Here is a 20677-nt window from a genome sequence, read left to right as displayed (position 1 = left end):
TCTTCTTTTGGCAAATGTTCAAGCTCCATATTGTATTGATAAATGTTGATATCTCCTCTCCTACCAGATCCTCCAAATAACTAATACCCCAGCTCATCCCTTCCAGATGTGCTCTCCCCTTTTGAGTGACTTGCTTAGGTTCTTGCGGAGAAAAGAAGCTATGCATTCTACTGCAGACCATAAAACAAAATGAAGAATTTAGCAATCCATGTCATTCTCATCCACTGACACATAACTCCTCATCTAACTGCTCCTTGCTCTTGCTGCTACCTGTTGACTTCTGCACCTATCTTCACCACAGAGGGGCGCATTTACACTAATTGTAAGTAAGTCATCTTTTGAGGTACTTTGTGATAACGTTCATGTTGAAACTTGTCATGTCTAAATGAACAGCAACGGGATTGTTGTATTATAAATATAAACACGTATAGCTGTCATATTAAAATGATGTAACATTGTTATGTTACATTTTTGGTCAACTTCCCTGCCACCGGGGTTGCCAGGTTTAGTAAAATATTTATTCTTCAATTATATCGACACTAATAACGAACATTTATACACTGGAGGAGTGGGAACAAACATGTTTCTAAAATATTTATTTTGTATTGTACGCTAATTTGTTTGTTACTCTATTTCCTTCTGTATTATATCAAAACAAAAAATTATTTATATAAAAAATTATTTTGGTTAGCTTCAACTAACGAGCTATCATAATTAAAACTCTGTGTACTTTAAAAAATGCCGACAAATATAAATAAACATCCACACAGCAGTAAGTGGCCGGAATTATTTCGTGTGGCACGTTGAGATAAACACATAACTGGCAACCCAAGTCAGTCAGAGTGCATGCAGCATTGTGCAGGAGCAGCAGACTTCCCGCAGGGATCCCCAGGATTACACAGACTGCTGTTTACATGGCTGACAGAAAGGAGTAACTTGGTGAACGGTGCTGCAAACACTGTGTGACTGTCCAGCAACTGTCTCGGGGCACTAATTACGATATGATGGAGCAAGAATTTGAAGACATTGATTCGTCCGGGAGATGGCAAAACCTTTACAATGTAAGTCCGGACACTGGGCCTCTCGTGTTTCTATGACGATCGGTTGCTAACTTACTTAGCTAGCTAAGTTAATAGCTAGCCCCGCTAGACACTTATCCCAGTATTTGGTGACTTTTAGGGTGACACATTCAACCGTGTTAACGTATAGACTACAACACGTGGTTTAAAGGTTATTTATACATATATATTTGTTGCTTAGCACTTGGTGAAGACGAATGGGAAATTAGAAATCCGCGCTAGTGGTCGCTGACTTCCGTAGCTAGAAAGCTTGTAGCTAGAAAACGTGCAGCGGCACAGTGTTCACAGTTGAGGTTAGCTAATGCTTGCTGACGCTAGCAGACGTCAGCCGCAGTTTCTGAGAATTCATCAGGACTTCCAGAGAAAAGCGCATGTGTTTTACCACCAGCGGTCCAAGAGAGCACATCACATAGTTTATAATATTGCAGTTCCGGTTTAACTTTGACAATGAGCCCGTGATGTGCAGTTAGTAGCTGCGGGGTAGCATGTAACCGGAGATGTTTAGTTAAAGTTACCCTGATTGGAAGTTATAGAGAGACACTCAACCTTAAAATACTGGTGCCACAGCATAAACAGTCTATACGTGAGGAGATAGTATTTATCTTGTTAAAGTAGCCAGATAAATTATCCTGATGGAGCACTTAAAATTTAAAACAATACAGCCATTCAGAGTGACATTTGTACATGATGAGAAGTGGAAATGCTTATCTTGTCCTCATGTTTACTGAAGTGTTGAGCCTATTTGACATCTTTTTTTTTTTTTTTTTTTTTTTTTAAACACGCTTTTATTTTATCAGTAAAACTGTTTCTGTTGAGCTGTCACTTAAAAACATTGGAAACTATACGTAGTAAAAACGGCAGCGCACAATACAACAGGTTGACAAATGAGAGCAGAGCAATACAGATGACAGTTCCAATTAATACAGTACAAATGACATACTGTATTTGAGCCCTTTTATTTCTTTGTGTAATATTTACATGAATGCTGTCAGTATTACTTGCCACCACCCCTGTCAGGCAGGAGGTGTATGTCATATGCCTTTTGTCAACAACATGTCTTCCATTGATGTTGCTGCATTAATCAACTTAAAGAGATGCACATTAACTTTCCGCGCGTCTTCTTGTCTCCAACAGGAGATCCGTAACCAAGCCAGTGAATATCCTTACAAAGTGGCTAAACTTCCAGTGAATCGGAATTTGAACCGCTACAGAGATGTCAGCCCATGTGAGTCTTATGACAAATAAGGTTGTTAATGTAATTTTTTATTATTGTGAATGACATTTTTGTTATTTGTAATTTCTCTGTCATCTCCCTTCTGGATTCAGATGATCACAGTCGAGTAAAACTTGAAAACTCTGAAAATGACTACATCAATGCAAGTTTAGTCATGATGGAGGAAGCCCAAAGAGCTTATATTCTTTCTCAGGTATGGTGGAGTATAGGCAATGTAAATGACACTATGTACATGAGTAAACACAGAAGAAATCTGTGGGCCATTTGAAGGAGAATGTGCAGGATTTCACTTTGTTGTTCTTTGAGCTTTGATATTAATTTGATTTTTTTTTTGCTATGTGCCTTTCTTTCTTTTTTCTTCCACAGGGGCCTTTGAGGAATACCTGTGGTCATTTCTGGCTGATGGTTTGGGAGCAGTGTTCCAAAGCTGTTATAATGCTCAACAGAGTTATTGAAAAGGGATCTGTGAGTGGATTGTGGCACCTGATTACCATTCATTCACATCATCAATCTCCCTCTTGTCTGTTTTATACAAAAGTTTTAGACAAAGACACGATCATTAGCTGTAGATGTTTCTACAACACAGAGCATTTTGCATTTATTCTCTATGCTGATTTGTCCCCAGTGAATTGGTCCAATGAAGCTAAATCTCTTAATATATGAAAGAATACTTTGATGTTTTGGGAAGTATGTTAATTTGCTGAGATTTGTATCCATTTAATATGAAGCTTGAGCCAGCAGCCAGTTAGCTTAGCTTAGCATTAAGACTGGAAATGGGCAAACAGTTAGCTTGGCCCTGTCTGAAGGGAACAGTGTCTGCAGTGTCAACAAGAAAATAAATCTATGTTTATTTTCTTTAACTATCTTTCCCAAAATGTTGATCTGTCCCTTTAAACTTGGTTTTATTTGCGACACTAAAATCCCATTGAGAGTTCTGTTCATCAGTTTCACCGGAAAATTAGTCTTTCTTGTTCTTGAGGTAAAATTTTGAAGTCAAATATAACTTGCAGTACAAAGAGGATCTGATCAGAGATGCTACACTAATGATGGAAGGCTGGTTTTCTTAAATTTATGCCTGCAAACATACCGTGCTGTACTTTTTCACAATGCCACATTACAAACTTACCCAAAACCTGTTGACTGTAATGACCCAATGGATAAATAAAATTATTAGATGTGTTGTTTATGTAAAGAACATTTCTTTACACTAGTACTGGTATTTTGGTGTTGATAAAGATTGATAAATGCTTCAGTCACCAAACCCTTCAGAGGGCTCACAGCATTTGGCTTCCTATTCAAGACTGACTTCATTGATTCTGTCTTAACAGGAAAAGTGTGCACAGTACTGGCCAACCACAGAAGAGCTACAGATGTCTTTCACAGACACAGGGTTCGTCGTCAGGCTACTTTCAGAGGAGGACCAATCTTATTACACAATCCGAGTGCTAGAACTGCGAAACACAAAGGTGAGCATGGGAGGGAAACTATTAGATAACATAACCTTTTAAGAATCTGGAGTGGTCCAGTATTTAGTATGCTGAAAACTGCTATGTGTCTGTTTATTGCAATCCATTACTAAAATAACTTCTTTTGATTGCTTTATTGCAGTTACATTACTTAACCTTTCTTCCAGCATCTCAGTCTAAATGCAAGGACACGATAAATGCAGTGATTTCATGGTGTGTGTGATGCTTTCCTGACAAATCTCCCCAGTCACGCAGAATTCTATGCAATTCCTCATAATGGCCAACATCACATGTTTTCTGTCGTAGACTGAGGAGTCAAGGGAGATCTACCACTTTCACTACACCACGTGGCCTGACTTTGGCGTCCCGGAATCTCCCGCCTCCTTCCTCAACTTCCTCTTCAAGGTTCGGGAGTTTGGCTCGCTGAGTCCAGAGCATGGGCCCTCAGTGGTGCACTGCAGTGCTGGGATTGGACGCTCAGGGACCTTCGCCTTGGTAGACACCTGTCTTGTGCTGGTAAGGACAGGAAGGAGGAATGTTACCAAATACAGTTATCATTGAAGGGAAATGTTGCCTGAAATTAAATAGAGTTAAAACATTGTTCAAGAGGTTCAAGTTTTGGCAGGAGAGTAAGATGAGATGCTCCTGTTGTGATCACACTTGGTGATAGCTGCAAAAGTGGCATGTTGATATTCTGCTAAAATGCATAAAGCCTGTTTTAATATTGTATGCATTGAAGCAGAAATGACAGGTGTCACTGAATACCTTTGAAATGTCTTTTTTGCCATTCATGAGTTTTTCCCCATGTCTAATGAATAACTCTGAACTTTCTACTCTTCCATGCAGGCCTGGATAGATTGAAAAGTACTTTATTAATTTGTAAGTTCTGATGTCTTAAATAAATGAAAGCTAAGACAGAAATCCTTTTGTAGGTAAACAGTTGGGAAACTAAACAAATGAGTTCACTGATGTTATCATGACCTGAATTTCACAAAAATTCACATGGATGCTTTTTTATTAGTTGCTTCCCCTATAATTGTAAATGATTGATAAAAATTGTGTGTGTGTGTGTGTTTTTTTTTCAGTATTTAGTGAAAGCATAGGCTTAACTGTGTGGTCTTTTAAGTTGTATTCTATACACGTTGATCTGTTTTGCAGATGGACAAGTCGAAGAATCCATCATCAGTGGACATACAGAAGGTGCTACTGGACATGAGGGAATACCGCATGGGCCTGATCCAGACCCCCGACCAGCTTCGCTTCTCCTACATGGCTGTCATCGAGGGAGCCAAGCTCATCCTGACAGACAGCTCAGCAGCACAGGTAGCTCAGTCACTTGTCAGGAATGATTTTAGAGAATTTCTTCAAACTGAGCTTAAATTTACTTAGACTCATGGATGAACAAATTAGGTGTTGGTGGTCAAAGGTCAAGGCCACTGTTACATCTAAACTGTCCCATTCTCATGAATGCGATATTTCAGGAACGCTTTAAGGTAATGTCTTCAAATTAGGTACAAGCATTCATTTAACCTCAAGGATGAACTGATTAGATTTTAGTGGTCAAAGGTCACTGTGACCTCATGTCAGTCTGATTATTGTGAATGTGATATCTCAGGAATGCCAGGAGGGAATTTCATTACATCTGGCACAAATGTCCACTTGGACTTAAGGATGAACTGATTAGAATTTGATGGTCAAAGGTCTCTCTAATCTCACAAAACATGTTTTAGCCATAACTCCAGAATTCATACACAAATTATGATACGCTTTAACGCGAATATGTAATAAAATAAAATGATGACATGATGACATTTTATGTCCAAAAGGTCAAAGGTCAGCTTCACTGTGACATAATAATGTTCTGCACAAACACTTGTAGCCATTATTCAGTGCTGAAACTCAGGAACAGAAGGGGAGACTGAACTAAAAATGTGTAAAAGAAAACCCATTGTGGTCATCAAAAGATGGATTGTTAAGTGTAGAGGAAATGTATTGGGTAGTAAAAATATTTTCATTGCTTTTCACTGTCAGCAGATTAAATTTTAAATTTAAATTTAAATTTTTCTTCTCTCTGTCAGAAGTTGGGAGCTGGGGGAACTTAATTTCATGTTTGTGTGTCTTGTCCCCTTTAACAAAACAAACAGAGAGTGCTACCCAGGTCTACCCTCCCCTTGGAGCCAGATCTGCCCCCTCCACCACCTCCACCAAGACCTCACCTCAACGACAGCAGGCCGAACGGCCAGCCAGCACCCTGTCTGGATCTGCAGGCTTCCTCAGGAGACCACCTGCTGGTTACAGAGCCAGACAGCCACGACCACAATGTGGATGAGCACTCTGGGCAGTAAGTGACACATCTCAGAACTTCTTAAAGTCAATTTTGTCAGGTTCACTGTGAAGAAAAGACACAGTTGTTGAAAAATTAAAACATTTTAGTTGCTTTGGACTACTCGGTGAGTACCATCTTACTATCTAAGCTCAGTTTAATACCTTAATTCCCATCTCTGTTCTAAAATTCCATTACTTTTAGACCTCAGACATGTCAGAGTGGTGGCATTGTGAATGATACTGCTGTGTTTTTCACACTGTTGTTTTCTGACTGCTTCCCTTTAAACTGATTCTTATTTCAGTGTTAGAAAGCGACACCGTGAGGAGAGGATTGCAAGCACTGCACAGAAGGTCCAGCAGATGAAACGGAGACTGACCGACTCAGAGAGGAAACGAGAGAAGTGGCTGTACTGGAGGCCCGTCCTGCTCAATGTTGGTGCTGGGGCAGCTTTGGCCGTTGGCCTGCTCATTTGCTGGATGTACTCCCAGTGAAACACTCTGGGTCCCTTACAACTGACTCTTACTTTGCACCAGTACCTGGGTTTAGGTACTTCCCTTAGCAGATTTAGATGATAAGATGTTCATAACTGAGGGTATTTATTTCTTAAAGGTCAAAATGCAGGAGCGCTAGATCAAATGGGTGTGTATATTTTTCATGTAAGATCTTAACAAAAATAGTAACATCTCAGGATCTTGGTGCCAGCACGATGATTTAATTTCCCTATCCTTCTTGTCACTGTTGATGAATGTACTGTATCATAGCAAATGGCTTTGAAAGAAACTTACTAAAGGTGCAGTACAATGAAAAAAAATATTCTGACAGGTTTATTTTTGCATTCTTTATTTGTAATGGTCAGGTGTGTGTTGATAATCTGTGGACATGTTTTACATATTGCATTTCAAAAGGATGTGTGTTGTGACTGTCCATCCTGCCATCCTACCATAGATATGTAGGAAGATTCCACAGGTCAGCTATGGGATTTTTTTGTTTGTTTTTCTGTAATGAAATTTGCATTTCATGCATGCATTTAAGGTTTACCCGAGCACCACTTGTTCTTCCATTCACATTTAGCAGGGCATCCTAATATGTTTCAAACTCTGCTGGAATGTTAATCTTTAATTTTCTGTTAAATAAGCACATGTTTTCCATAGGTTTTGGTTGTCACATGGATCATAGAGGCTGTGAGGTCCCTCACAGCTTAATGTGTTTATTCACCCACTGGATGGGTTCATGTGTGTTCAGGTTATCCCACTTTAGGAAACCAAAGGAAAGCTGTCCATTTTTATTAAAATACCAGCCAGGCAAGCTGTCTAATTGTACTCCCTTTATGTGGAATGTATGTTCTGTTGGAGCTTTGAAATAACTGACACCTGAATTACAAAATAATACTAGTCACCTTTGCATTGCATATGACTTTTTAATTTGAACCCATAGTATCACCAAATTGGTTTTCAGTGGACTGGGAACAATCTAAAGCTACAGTAGTGCAATTTAGAAGATGGAGCAGGGCACCTGGAGTGATAGCAGACGTGTCTGTACCTGCTTGTTTTCTGGTTTGAGATAGCTTTAATGTGCCTTGAAGTGAGTTAAATGGAAAAAGGTGTGCTCCAAGGTTTCAGAGCATGATCAGTGACGAAAAAGGTTCACATGAGCTGTTTCCCACACAACATGAGTAATATTACATTGATCGATTTATTGTAACTGGAGGTGTGATAAAATAAATTGTATCAGAGTTGATTGCACATCAAATGTGAATTAGCATGTATTGACTCCTGACATGAAATGACATGTTAGTGATTGGCTGGTTACCACTGTTGGACATGGCTTTTACTCATTTAACCCAGAAAAGATAGGCTATGTTTGACCATAACATTCCATTCATTCTTGTTTCCACATAAGATTTCAGGGGAGTTTTATACATTGCTGAGCTGCAGTGAGAACATGATAGATGGTGTTTTGAAAAAAAACAAAAAACAAAACATGAAATACTGATTAAAATAAAACATTCATCTTTTTTTTTTTTACTTAACCCTGCTTGTCTGCTTGTGTTTTTTCTTTAATCGGTGTCAGTAAAGCAGAGCTACTGTCTCCACCCACAGCCAGACTAGAGGTGGATTCCAGGTATTGATCCAGTATTTCGAGAAGACGTCTTGTTCATATTGACTACTTAAGTAATTGTATTTTCTCATGTCTGTGGGATGGCACTGGTGTATGTATTAGAGGAAACACCTGTTGTATGAAGCTGCCCACTAAAATATGCTACTCACACAGCACTTAGCCTGGGGCTAATATCTCCCTCTGGTTCAGGCCACAGAAGTTTTCACATGAGCACAGTCCAAACCGCGGCTGTAGCCTGGGGCCCCCTGACCCCTGACCTGAGACAGGGCTACCCGCGAGATGCGGGGTTATCCCCTTAACATCGACTTATCACGGAGCTAAAAGGAGCCAATGTGAAATTGGAATACAGTAAATAATGGACGCGTTATTCTCAGCTGTGGACATGAGTTCCAGCACACAATGAACACAGGGCTAGATGAAGTGCAGTGTTGGTCGGTTGAGGTTAACCGTGCCAAGAAAAGGAACAACGCAGATTTTTTCCTCTTGTCTGAATAGTACAGAAAGACTACTTAGAGAAATGCTATATTTCAGTTGAAGAATGAGACGGGAAACATCTAACTGTCTTTGTAGTGCAACACTGGCTGATTTGACAGCAAAGGCTCGGAGTGGAGCGGGCGCAGTCAGATGGTCTAAGATGGAAGTGTCACCGCGGAGGGGGTCGCTGGACGCTCGGGTCAGGGACCGTGCAGAGTACCTACGGTGTATGTGCTGTGTAAAGTGTCTTTGGTTGGGTGCCCATTGACCCAAACACGAAATCGAACTACAAAAGGGTCCTGTGCTGTAGAGAGGATCTTTTTTTGTTGTTGCAAATCGAATGTTGACGACAATTAGGGTAGCCAATGCAATTCCTGAATAAAAATAGCAATTATTCCTTCAACCAAAATTAAGTAAAAGTAAAAGGTGTGTCCCCTAGGTTGAAGTATCTCCTCAGTGATAGTCCGCTCGACGTGTGTTCCCTTGTCCCGGAGCAGGCTTGCTGAGGAACCGGGTTTGCCCACAGACGTTATCAGGCACCAGTACAGCCGCCTTCAGGCTCGCTTTTCCGCCACAGTTTGAACAGGCAGTTGTGACTGTCAGGATTAGAAATGTTGTTGTGTTACCATAGACTGTATAGTGTGTTACAAATGACAAACGACTACACGTATCAAACATAGCTAAACCAGGACAAACACAGTTGATTATTGTGTGGTACCGTATCGCTAGGTGTTTAAGGTTGAAGCTCATCAGCTGCAATGTCTCTGCCTCCAGAGAAAGCTTCAGAGCTGAAGCAAATCATTCACAACCATCTGCGCAAGGTGAGCAAACTGGAGAAGCCAGCTTTTATTTCTGTACCTGTTGGCGTTATTAAAACCTTTCTGTTCCGTACTGTAATGCTGTAATAGTTTAAATGTTACGTGTATTTTGTGTCTTGAAAGGAGTAAGCCTCTAGCGAAATAACATCTGTTTGCTTTTTGACAAAAGGTCACACACGTTGTGTCATATTTTTAATACAAAGCACCAATAAACCACGTTTAATAAGTTCTGTGCCAATAATGTAGCCTTTGTAGCATAAATGGAAATGAGGTGTTAATTCAGTTTTCTTTGCTTGGTCAGATGGATATCCATGGGAAGATCCGGGAGGTGCTGGCTGACACTGTGAGGGATGATCAAGGCCCAGCACATCGATCGCTGTCTGAGGCAGATTTTCTTCGTGCTTTGCAGTGCAGGGGCATCATAGATGATGTGATGAAGGACCTACACTTTACCCAGGTGGACCAGGCAATTAACTACAATTCAGCTGATTCAAAATTGAAATAGAGCTTTCCCAGCTGAATGTCAAAAGCAAATACTAATTTGAACCTAGATCCAGATAACAGTTTTTCCAATGTATCAATTCAGTCACCCACTGAATCTTCTGTACTTATGTCATGTTGGATAGGAAGCAGCCACAGATGCAGAAACAAGATCACCCCCGAAGCCTGCTACTCACTTTGTTGATAAAGACGTTACTCATCTGAAGAAATGTAAGAAACATCATTTACTATTTACTAACTTGCATGCCCTATTTAATTTTAGTACTTCTGGGCAGCCAAGCAAAAATAGTTGCAAAGAGGCAGGAGCACTTTGACAGACTTTATTCCATGAGCTGACCTTTTGACATGAGCCTGCCTTCTTCAGAGCCTTAAAAAAAATTGTAAAACTTCAAACTTCAAACAGCGAAACCCTATATGGGTGCACATAAATAATACAAATCTACAAAAGTAGGTGAACAAACAAATAGGCCCCTGGAATTGTAAAATGTAGTACAGTTTGAAAGTAGAAAATTCAGAATATCCTGTCAAAGTGAACACATGAGCGTTGTTATATATTCTATATTGAATTCTGTAGTTGTTCTTTTGACACTTACTGTCTTTATATAATGTATTTTGATTTATTCTTTAAGTTATATTTGGAACAAAGTCTGTGCTGGATAAATGTCGAAGTGCTTCTGCCTCTTTGCAAGTATTTTCTTGTGTTGTGCAGTTGAGTACACCTCCCTATAGTTTTGAACGTGCTAGCTACAAAATGGATTAATATCCTTGTTACTGTTTGAACAGTGAAGTGAAGACATTCTTTTCTGTCTCTCAGCTAGTATTGACCCATCAAGGCGGTGCCTGTATCTCCAAGTGCTTGGAGGTAAGGCCTTCCTGGAGCACCTCCAGGAGCCGGAGCCTTTACCTGGTCAGGTGTGCTCTACGTTCACACTCTACTTGCACTTCCGCAACCAGAGGTTTCGCTCAAAGCCAGTGCCCTGTGCCTGTGAACCCAACCTGGAAGAGGGCTTCCTCTTAGAGATTCACAGAGACGGCATAGGTACTTATAAATCTGCAACATTGGTGTCAGTCAGCTTCCAGTGATATACACTGTTGTATCACGTTGATTTAGACATTATCTACACTGAGTTTTTCACTTTTCTCACGTTTGCTAGACGTATATTATTTTGAAAGTGTTGCAAACCTCTGCTTTTAACCCACCTATGCATGTCATTGCTTTTGGCACTGCAGGAGAGGGCAGTAAAATGGCAGATGTGACCACCATGCTGTCTATGTGTGACCCAGTTCACTTGGTTATGATCAAGACAGACACCTCCAGTGACACAACGCTGGTCTCATCGTACTTCCTGGACTGGAGGACAGTCCTCAGCTCGCCTAGTGGAAAGACCTGCTTTGCTGTAGAGCTGATGGGAGTTGGTGAGGAGGAGTGATTCTGCTGCACTAATTACAAGAGTGATGCTGATTCCTGAATTACACATTTTATTTGACTATTTTTAATGTATCATTGCTACAGTTGAGAGATAAGAGTAGTGAATGCAGTTCATTGGTAAAGTTGTCTATAGTGGCTCAGCAAACCAATGCCCAGTGCAGATGGACATAGAAGGGAGCAAAAAAACAGCTGCAGTGGTAAAACAATATTTATTAGAAAATAAAACTTCTGCGATATAACATTGGGTTGGATTACACCACACTGGAAACAAAAAACACTTTTTCTCTTCTTTCAAGCTTCACCAATAAAAGCTGCCACAAAACGCCCCCTTCTTAAAACGCAAGTCAAGTTTTTGTAATTAGTCAACCAGAACAACTGATCAGATGTGAGATGATTTACTAAAAAGTAAAACCCTTAAATTTTCATACAATAAGCAATAAAACATTAAATGGGCTTCACCTAAATCTAATAACAAATAAAGCCTTTCATTGCAGTGAGACATGAAACTTTCCTGATTGTGCAGCTAATGTACCTGAATGCAGCTGTGCACACGGTATGGTATTCTGTACCAATAAAATCACATGTATATAAGTGACCAGCTGCTGTTTTAATACTGTTGCACTGTTGGTCAAAAAAGTTGTAAAGTCATTCTACAAGGGAACAGCTTGTGTCATCTGGTGCATCTGAGGCTGTGTAATTGGGATGATTTTGTTTACAAAATGTTTGTTGACACATCTGTCTTGTGTCTGAATTACACTATAAATTTCCTATTTTGCTGTTTTTACTGTGCCTGTACTGTGTTAGTGTATGACACAATAAGCAACAATGCTACCAATCAACTACATTTGTTGTTCTTAGCTCTCAACTGTAGAGATTAAGAGCTTCATTTACAGTCATCTGTAAAACTGTAAATTAAGTATATGGTCTGTGTGGTGAAATCATTTTCTGCAGTCTGAGGCTCCAAGAGGGAGTTACAGAGGAGAAAACACAGAGTATGAATCTCAGGAAAATCATGGGAACTCACACTGAATCAAAACTGGTTTCATAGTCAAAAATAATCCTTACACATAAATCAAAAAGTCTGACAGGAAAAGCTCCAGCATCTTTTAAGGTCGCTGGTAATTTACAAGCGTGACACCCTCAGCTTAGTCTTTAATCTTTTAAAAAAAAAAAAAAAACCTAAAAAAAAAAGCGGACTCGAGGCCATCCTGCGATGAGATCACACCGGCTGAGACGCCCCTCAACATGATGACTTTCTGACCCGTGAGTACTCGGTAGTCATTAATACGTTATTACATGAGAACTCAGTACTTACAGGTCAGACCACACCCATCTTTGAACATGGCCTTTATTTTGATCTGAACTGCACAACTGTAAAGGGATACATTCTGTTGGTAGCTGATCCTCCTGGCTACACTCAAAGCATTTTGCAGTCAAACATATTTTTCTTCACAATGGTTAAACGTGTTAAGCTGTAAAACATTGGTACAACCTAAGAGATTTCTTCATTGAATTATGTTGAAAATTGTTAGAGGCCAAAAGATGCAACTGTCTGCAGTATTTACAAGAGATAAGCAAAGAGCAGAGGAAAGTAATTATAAAATGAGCAAAACTGTATTTTTCTTCTCATTTTGTCTCGTTAATGATCTTATGACCCCATGGAGTGGTTCTAGCCCTCAGGCTGAGAATTACTGCTGCGAAATATTAACAGTTAAGTCTGTCTATTAATATTAGTAAGGCTCTGCTAGCAGTATAATGTTTTTTAAAATGCGTGTGTGTGTGTTTGTGTGTGTGTGTGCGTGTCATCAGGGAGTGAATGTAAAGTCCCAGCAGGTGTTCTGACAGTCAGTCTGGAGCTGTACCCTCCCCTCACAGAGACTCTGAGCAGCGATATCATCAGCACACAGGTCAGCACGCCGGACTCTCTTCACCTCTGTCTGCTGGTTTCCTGTTTATTCATCTGCTTCATCATTCATGAGCAAAATAAACCACTGTGAACTAATAGTGGATCAGTACAACAGAATGCTGTTAAGGATCGATATTCCCGAGAGTTGATATGAAGGCAGCATTGAACAAGAAACATCAAAGCTCTATAATTAGTATGTGACGTCACTGTATGTTTCTCATTCAGCAATCACTGGAGCGGCAGAGGACGGCAGAGAAGGAGAGGCTCTTCTTGGTTTATGCCAAACAGTGGTGGAGGGAATTCCTTGAGATTCGACCATCACACCAATCCAAAATGGTCAAGATATTTGCACAGGTTCGTCTGAAATCTTAACCTTTATGTCACATTGTTTGCTCCATTTTCAGGACATTTTCCCAAATCCAGGCAGGTTCACAATAAACCTATGGAGTGAATAGGGTAGTGTTACATGTATACACAGACACTGGTGAGGGAGTTCCTCAGAGCAACCTAATTTTATCTGCAGTTTGCCACTGATGCACTGGTTTAGTGTGTTAATGGAGGAGGACTTGTCATATTCATAACCAGTTTAAGGGTTATTGAATCCTGAACTCCTCAAATTCATATTTAGCTCCCCGCTGTCTCTTTACCTCTGGGTGTGTGTCTGTGCATTATGCAGGATGAGAATGGCATCAGTAGACCAGTGTGTTCCTATGTGCGGGTCCTCCGGGCTGGCCGGCTGCTGGAGAGTCCTCGACAGGCGGCCCGTTTCGTCAGCCTGCTGGCCAACGAGAAAGCCCCGGTGGTGGGAGGAGGAGGAGGCAAGCAGGAGCAGTGGTGCACATTAATGGCTTTCCTGTGCAGAGGGAAGGTAAGGAGAACAGGCCTCAGAAGACAATGCACTTACTGTATTTATAGATCCTTACTGTCAGAGGTGGATAAACTGGCAGTTCCACTGTTTCTCATGAAGTGGTTCATGTTTCATTAGTTGTATTAAATGGAAATAAATCTTGAGTTTGTAAAATGTCATCATTCACCTAGCTGAGTCTTTGACTTAACATTCAGATCCACAGGAACATTTATTTACTATATATCTATTCACACATTAGAAATAAATCCCATATATCAAAGGATGTGGAAGACATCTTTATTTTTATCTTTATTGGTTCTGGTTACACCATGTGTTTTCTGACCAGTCGAGTTAGATGTTTCAGGAAGTGTCAGCTTTGTTATTGCTTTTTGTGATTTACTATCTTGTTTGTGATTTACTGTCTTTGAGTAAGTACAGGGCAATCATCCAAACTCTCCATTTGGCATCTCTTTAATAGTCTTTTTGTTACTTCTACAATAATCTTTGCTTTGCTCTGTATAAATGGTTTGAACAAATCTAAAAGTGCTGTACTGCTAATGAATAAATCTTTTCCAAAGACGATAATATTACTTCGATGGAGCACATATGTTTGTACGTTGTTTATGACAGATGGAGATAACAGGATATTAACGTCAGTCTTCGTTTGAACTATTTCATTATCATTATTATCATCAATAGACTTAATAGACAAATGACTTAAACTCAGTTTTTTCCATTTCAAAAATAGCATGTGTTGTGTTCTCAAAGCCCTTCACACAATCATCACAATCACATACTGCAACTGTAACTCTCTAACACAGTGCCTCAAATCATTTAGTTTGTTAACTTGTAGTCATTAAGTGGAGATAAACAAAACTGAGTATTAAATTAGAAAAACCATTTTGGACAGTCTCCGTATCTTTCCTGTCGTTTACATCAGGTCATAAATTTTCATCCACACCACACGTACTATAATATTTTCTCTGGTCAAACACAGATGAATAAAATCCAGCCTGACGATGTCTCCACTGATCTCATCACAGGCCATGACCTGTGAGTTTTTCCAACCAACACTGAGACCTATTCTTGGATTGCTTCCCAGCCTCTCCTGAGTTGCTCCACTGCAGCGTGCTAGAATCTTGTCTAAGAAAAATAATTGTCTAATATGACACTATAACCATGTAGCACATCGGTTTCCCACTTTCATTTCAGATTCATATTTATTGACGAAGAGCATGATTGCATGATAGGGTCATGACAGTCATGACAAAAACATCCAGCGGTAATGAAGACGTTACTTAAACAAAGAGTCCAGAACGTTGCTCAAGTAGGAATTTAATCATAAAATCACATTCACAACATAGATGCATGGTTTGAATAATACAATCCCTATCAGTGACCTGGGGGTTTGTGGTGTGGTTAAACCTGAAATTACAAATAGACTGTATTGTTTCATACTTAACCATTTAAACCCCTATTTAAATTTGACATATAACCACACCCCTGTGTCATAGATGCACAGCTAGATATCTCTCTTATATCACCCCCAGAACTATATAACCTCAGTCTGACCCAACTGACCATCAAGTATGTTATGAATTAATGTCACGAGGAAGCTTTTGTTCAGGAAGTGTCACATAAACGTGGTTCAGCAGCATGTGCACTGACTCCGTTTCTGAGTACAGCTGATTGTGTCATTTCCAAGTAAGAAGGATTCATTCCAAGGTGACTGACCGATGCATTTTCATCCCCCAAATAAATAGCACGGAATTTCCCAGACCACCACAGGATAAATGTTTCCTGCCTCTCCTCTGTGAGTGGCTGGCAAGATAGACAAGACACCACTCCTACAAAGTGGCCCTTGTCAGCTGTGATTTATGAGTTTCATTCCGGGGAAAATTAATTTAGCCTCATCAGTCCCCAGCCTGTTCTGATGCTGCCGTCCATATTAGCACTTCTGGGGAACATCTATCATTCTGACTTGCCTGTAGCTCGAGCCATCACACATCAGCAGAGGCAGCAGTGGGAGGAGTCTCTTGCTCAGTTCAGGCCTCTTCAACACTTCTGAGAAAGGCAAACAATGCACTGAGAACAACTCACTGCGCCGTCACAGTGTAAATTATAATTTTGTCCCAAAAATGACTTTATAAACTAGTACTATCTTGATACACAAGTCATAATCTTTCCAGGAAAAATTGTAATATTTAGAGATTACATTTGTAATATTTTAATGTTGATAAATGATAAAAGTTTTAGTGTTTGAGGATTAAAGTCATAACACTTGAAATAACAGTCACGATATCTCCAGATAAGTCATAATATCTTCTAATATCTAATATCTATCTAAGGTAAGAGTTGCAGTATTTCAAGAAAAAAAACTTTAATATTTTAAGAGTAAGTCAAGATATTTTGAGATAAAAGTTGTAATATCTGTAATATTTCAAGATTTTAATATTGCATCATACATTATTGCTCTGTGCTCTGCTTCCAAGAAAAACAAAGATCCTCATTGAGCTTGGAAGATAAATCTTGACCTTTTGGAACAGAGTATGTAACAAAATAATATAAGCTCCAAGGTTCACTCACAAGATTTTGGAGTGTTCAGCTGGAACTCATTGAATGGAGAGAGCTCAAGAGGCTAATTGCTTTAAGAGGTTTGACCAGGATTAAAAGAATCTGTTGCAACTTTGGAGCTTCAGAGGTGCATGACCTAAAGTGAACCACAAAATAATCCTGTTGCTCTCGAAAGTGCAACTGACAAAGGTGTAATTTAAAGTATAAGGGTTAAGTATAGGTGTATCAGTCTCGATTAATGTAAAGACAATTTTAAACATGGTTAACATACTTTAGTTTCCACACCTTTGACGAGGAGCTGAGCACTGTGTGTCTTCCCCAGGGGGACTGTGAAGACCACGCCACCCTGCTGTGCAGCCTCCTGCTGGGCTTTGGCCTGGATGCATATGTGTGTGTGGGCACCAAAGCCAAGGGAGTGCCACACACCTGGGTCCTGACCCGCGGCACTGATGGCAGCATTACCTTCTGGGAGAGCCTGACAGCACACAGGTCAGACTTTTTTCTTATTCTACAGTTACCTCTCCCCTGTCCCACAGTGACGCTCTCAAAGTAGTTAGAACATGTTGGTCATGTGTAGTAAAGCGGCATGTTATAGATGTGGGTACTTTTAACATTGAAGAGGGAGAAAAGCCATGTTTCATATACAGACGTGTGTGCATTTTTGGGGAAATCTCCCTCCAGATTTACAACAGTTTCCCTCTAACTGCTGTAGCCAAAAGAAATCATTTGAACAGGGTTTTTTGTTTTTACTTTAGAGACATTCTTAGTGTGCTTGTCAGCAGGAGATCTCAGAATCCAATGAATGGATTTTCATGGAATTTGGTGGCCAGGCTTTGGGCCAAGGAACAATTGCTTATATTCTGGTTTTAATCCAGTTCTGGGATTTTGTCCATTAATTATTAATTAGCAAAAAAAGACCTGATTTCATATAGAATGAGTTTGTTACAGTTAGCAATAGAAATTGTGTTTATTGTTTGATGTATTGGGTTTGTCTATTTTCTAATGTGTGTTTGTGTTTATATATATTTATGTTGTTGAGAGCTTTTCATCTCGGAAGCATTTTTGTCTACATTTTACAGTTTTGAGTTTTTTTTCTAATAAATTTTGACCTTTGTTAGGTTTTTAAATATTTCATTGTTGTACTTTCATTTGAATCTGTTTATACAGCAGAATTTTGAAAAGATGCAATTGAAATTGTGCATCATGTTCCATTTTAATCATGCAAACCATTTAGTCAGTAAGTTTGTGCCTCATGTTCCATATGTGTGGCCAGATACCTCCACAAGGCGATAGACCCAGATGCCCCAGCCCTGGCTCCCCAGCCCAAACCTTCGTCCCCTTACCGCACTGTGGGCTGTGTCTTCAACCACCAGACCTTCCTGGCCAATTGCCAACCGTCCGATGCTGTGGAGCTTTGTGTCTTTGACTTCCAGGTAGGAGCATGGCATCTATTAGTTACCCCTGCCACCAGTGGGAAACACCACTCTCATATATATCATGGTCTATTGTTGTGTTTAGTGTGAAGAAAGTGCCACTGAAATATCATTGTGCTGTTCACATTTGTTTCATTGGTATGGGTTTGGTGAAATTAGTTTCATCATTGATGCTGCTTATATCAGATCAGTGGTGGGCAAACATATGCCTGTCTTTCCCTCCTTTTTCTCCTTCAGAATCAGTCTCGGTGGAAGGCCATGAGTGAGGAGGCTCTGAAGTCTGTTTGTGCCCCTGGCTCAACAACCTCTTTGCCCCTTTTGCCTCCACTCTGTGCCCCCTCTCTGGATCCTGCTGCATCCAGCAACCAGCTGGAGCTGGAGATGCGCTACCTGGTTTCAGAGCACAGGAAGGTAAAACACTGCTGGATATGGACATTTGAAGCTGATATATATATCACCTGTGCTGCACTGTGCTGTGCTTGGGAAGCTAATGACAGGACATGTTCATGTAACCTCCCCAGTGTCCCATTTCAGAAAAAATGTGTCAAAATTTGACGAAGTTTAACTAAGATCATATGATATTGTTCAGAATTGCATATTAATTTTTAAGTAATTTACCCTTAATTGAATGCAACACTACTACATACTTACTTAATATTGGAAGATTACAGGGTAGGTGTTGTGTCTCAATCTGCAATGGAAGAATTACTAACCACAGTGGGCTCTGTGCTGCTCTCTCCTGCAGGATCTGGAGCTGGCAACAGTCTGGGACGACCACCTGTCCTACCTGCTGTCCTCTGCCTTATCAGCCTATGAGCTGGAGCGCTGTACCGGTGTGTCCTGTGGCAATGAGGAGTTCCAGGACGCAGTGAGGAGGGCAGTGCCAGACGGACACACCTTTAAAGGCTTCCCCATACACTTCTTACACCGCAATGCTCGTAGAGCCTTTGCCACCTGCCTCAGGTAAGATACATTTTTGAATATACTATGGGAAGCAGCGTAAGTGTGTGGTCATAAAATCCTTTGACCAGTTATTGAGGGGATAAACTTCATGTTGGCAGGCAGGTCATTGTATCCCAGAGTCCTGCAGCCATATGCTCCAAATAAAACCATCTACTCAATGCAGCTTCAGGTTTGTATGTTTTGTTGCATCCATTCCAGATGTGCTGCTAGAGCAGACATGGCTGGAAAGTTCCTCAAAACAAGAACTGAACATTTTAATAGTGTTACTATGAAAGAGCAGTGAAAAAATGATGTAGAGGGTGTAAGAGAGAGGGGGATCTCTCTACAGGGTCCAAAGAATGTGTCAGTTTTTGTAGCTGTTTGCATTATTAGACCAGCACAAAGCAACAGTACATAAACACATCCTCACATGTCTACTTTCAACACCATTCGGTATCTCTGCTGCAAATTCCCCTGGAATGAACATGCAGTGTCTTGACCTGTGGCAGGTTACATAAGAGTAACACCATAGTTGAAATCTGGCTCAAAAGTCACACCATACATCTCCTTCTTTATTGTGTGTAACTATATAGTTTATCTGTAATCCCTGTAAGGGTTCATGAACACACAGCCATCAGTTTTGAGTTTTAGTTTGTCTAAAGTACAAGCTTTGCCTTTAGGTAAAAAGAATCTTCCTTCCTTATGTTTGTTATTATAATTTTTTTAAATTATTATTTTGTCAAAGACTTTGTAGCGCTTCATATTTCTTGCTCTGTGTCGTTTGTCACTTTCTGTGCAGGTCTCCATTCTGCCAGGAAATAGTTTGTTGTCGTGGCGACCATGTGAGGCTGGCGGTCCGTGTCCGGGTGTTTGTGTATCCAGAGAATACCTGTGCAGTGTGGCTCATGTTTGCATGTAAATATCGTTCTGTTCTCTGAGCTATGGAGAGATGGTGCCCAAACCTCCCAGCTGATGTTGCACATTCGCAGGTGTATTTTATATAGATTTGTGAATGCACATTGCATTAGAATACCTGCTTACATACATTTGAATTAAGTTGTTTTTAGTGATAAAGACATTTTAACAGATGTTTGTGGCTTCTTTCTCGAGGCCTTTATTTTGTAGTCTGGCAGACTCATCATTTGTACAGACTTGTCTATCAATTTTTTAAAATAAATGGAATTTTGTTAATCTTACTTTGTTCTTTTTAAAAAGCTTATTGAAGACATTTTCCAGTAGACAATCTCTATTCTTTTTTTTGCTATCAGGAATATTAACAGCAACATTTTTTTATTGCATGAAAGTTTACGCTTTAAATGTTAAAAACTGGTCTGAATAATTTTAGAAAATGCAGGGGATATTATAGTATTTAGCAAATGTCTTGGCTCAGTCAAAATCGGAAAGACTCTGATTCCGTTAGGTAAAACATCGCAACAGTGTATAGGTTCTCTTCATGCTGATTTTTATCATTGTTGCATTTGAAAATTAAACGGTCATAATGACATAAATAATGCTATTGATAATTTAAAG

At 40.0% G+C, this 20677-nt stretch overlaps 2 protein-coding genes across 3 annotated transcripts; both read left to right on the top strand.

Annotated features, from left to right (window-relative positions):
- Window positions 1–837: 837 nt before the first annotated feature.
- Window positions 838–8084, top strand: ptpn2a (protein tyrosine phosphatase non-receptor type 2a). Its single transcript, XM_071469480.1, has 9 exons — window positions 838–1061; window positions 2214–2304; window positions 2406–2506; window positions 2680–2778; window positions 3642–3779; window positions 4086–4295; window positions 4938–5102; window positions 5924–6120; window positions 6407–8084. The coding sequence occupies exons 1-9, from the start codon at window positions 1002–1004 to the stop codon at window positions 6594–6596; spliced, it is 1251 nt and encodes a 416-aa protein (XP_071325581.1). The 5' UTR covers window positions 838–1001; the 3' UTR covers window positions 6597–8084.
- Window positions 8085–9270: 1186 nt separating this feature from the next.
- On the top strand, window positions 9271–20342 carry cep76 (centrosomal protein 76). Of its 2 annotated transcripts, none has more exons than XM_071469478.1 (13): window positions 9271–9518; window positions 9817–9972; window positions 10142–10226; window positions 10831–11055; window positions 11247–11432; window positions 13255–13352; window positions 13577–13705; window positions 14028–14219; window positions 17095–17261; window positions 18046–18205; window positions 18443–18616; window positions 18951–19168; window positions 19947–20342. In XM_071469478.1, the coding sequence occupies exons 1-13, from the start codon at window positions 9456–9458 to the stop codon at window positions 20083–20085; spliced, it is 1992 nt and encodes a 663-aa protein (XP_071325579.1). In that variant the 5' UTR covers window positions 9271–9455; the 3' UTR covers window positions 20086–20342. The 2 variants fall into 2 exon arrangements, with proteins under 2 accessions (XP_071325579.1, XP_071325580.1); XM_071469479.1 differs by lacking the exon at window positions 19947–20342 and adding an exon at window positions 19267–19341.
- Window positions 20343–20677: the final 335 nt, after the last annotated feature.

Source organism: Trachinotus anak, unplaced genomic scaffold (assembly GCF_046630095.1).
Source record: "Trachinotus anak isolate AG129_WGS33_773 ecotype Australia unplaced genomic scaffold, CSIRO_AGI_Tana_v1 ptg000032l, whole genome shotgun sequence".
Classification (NCBI taxonomy): domain Eukaryota; kingdom Metazoa; phylum Chordata; class Actinopteri; order Carangiformes; family Carangidae; genus Trachinotus; species Trachinotus anak.
The sequence above is the reverse complement of the archived record's forward strand: the minus strand, read 5'-3'. Positions and strand labels throughout refer to the sequence as shown.

Excerpts from the sequence above, each read along its gene's own strand:
- ptpn2a (XM_071469480.1), top strand. The coding sequence starts at position 1,002 with ATGATGGAGCAAGAATTTGAAGACATTGATTCGTCCGGGAGATGGCAA. Across the intron at positions 2,305-2,405 it reads CTACAGAGATGTCAGCCCAT|ATGATCACAGTCGAGTAAAA; the intron begins GTGAGTCTTATG and ends TTCTGGATTCAG. Across the intron at positions 3,780-4,085 it reads TAGAACTGCGAAACACAAAG|ACTGAGGAGTCAAGGGAGAT; the intron begins GTGAGCATGGGA and ends TTTCTGTCGTAG.
- cep76 (XM_071469478.1), top strand. The coding sequence starts at position 9,456 with ATGTCTCTGCCTCCAGAGAAAGCTTCAGAGCTGAAGCAAATCATTCAC. Across the intron at positions 13,353-13,576 it reads GCGATATCATCAGCACACAG|CAATCACTGGAGCGGCAGAG; the intron begins GTCAGCACGCCG and ends TTTCTCATTCAG. Across the intron at positions 19,169-19,946 it reads GCCTTTGCCACCTGCCTCAG|GTCTCCATTCTGCCAGGAAA; the intron begins GTAAGATACATT and ends CTTTCTGTGCAG.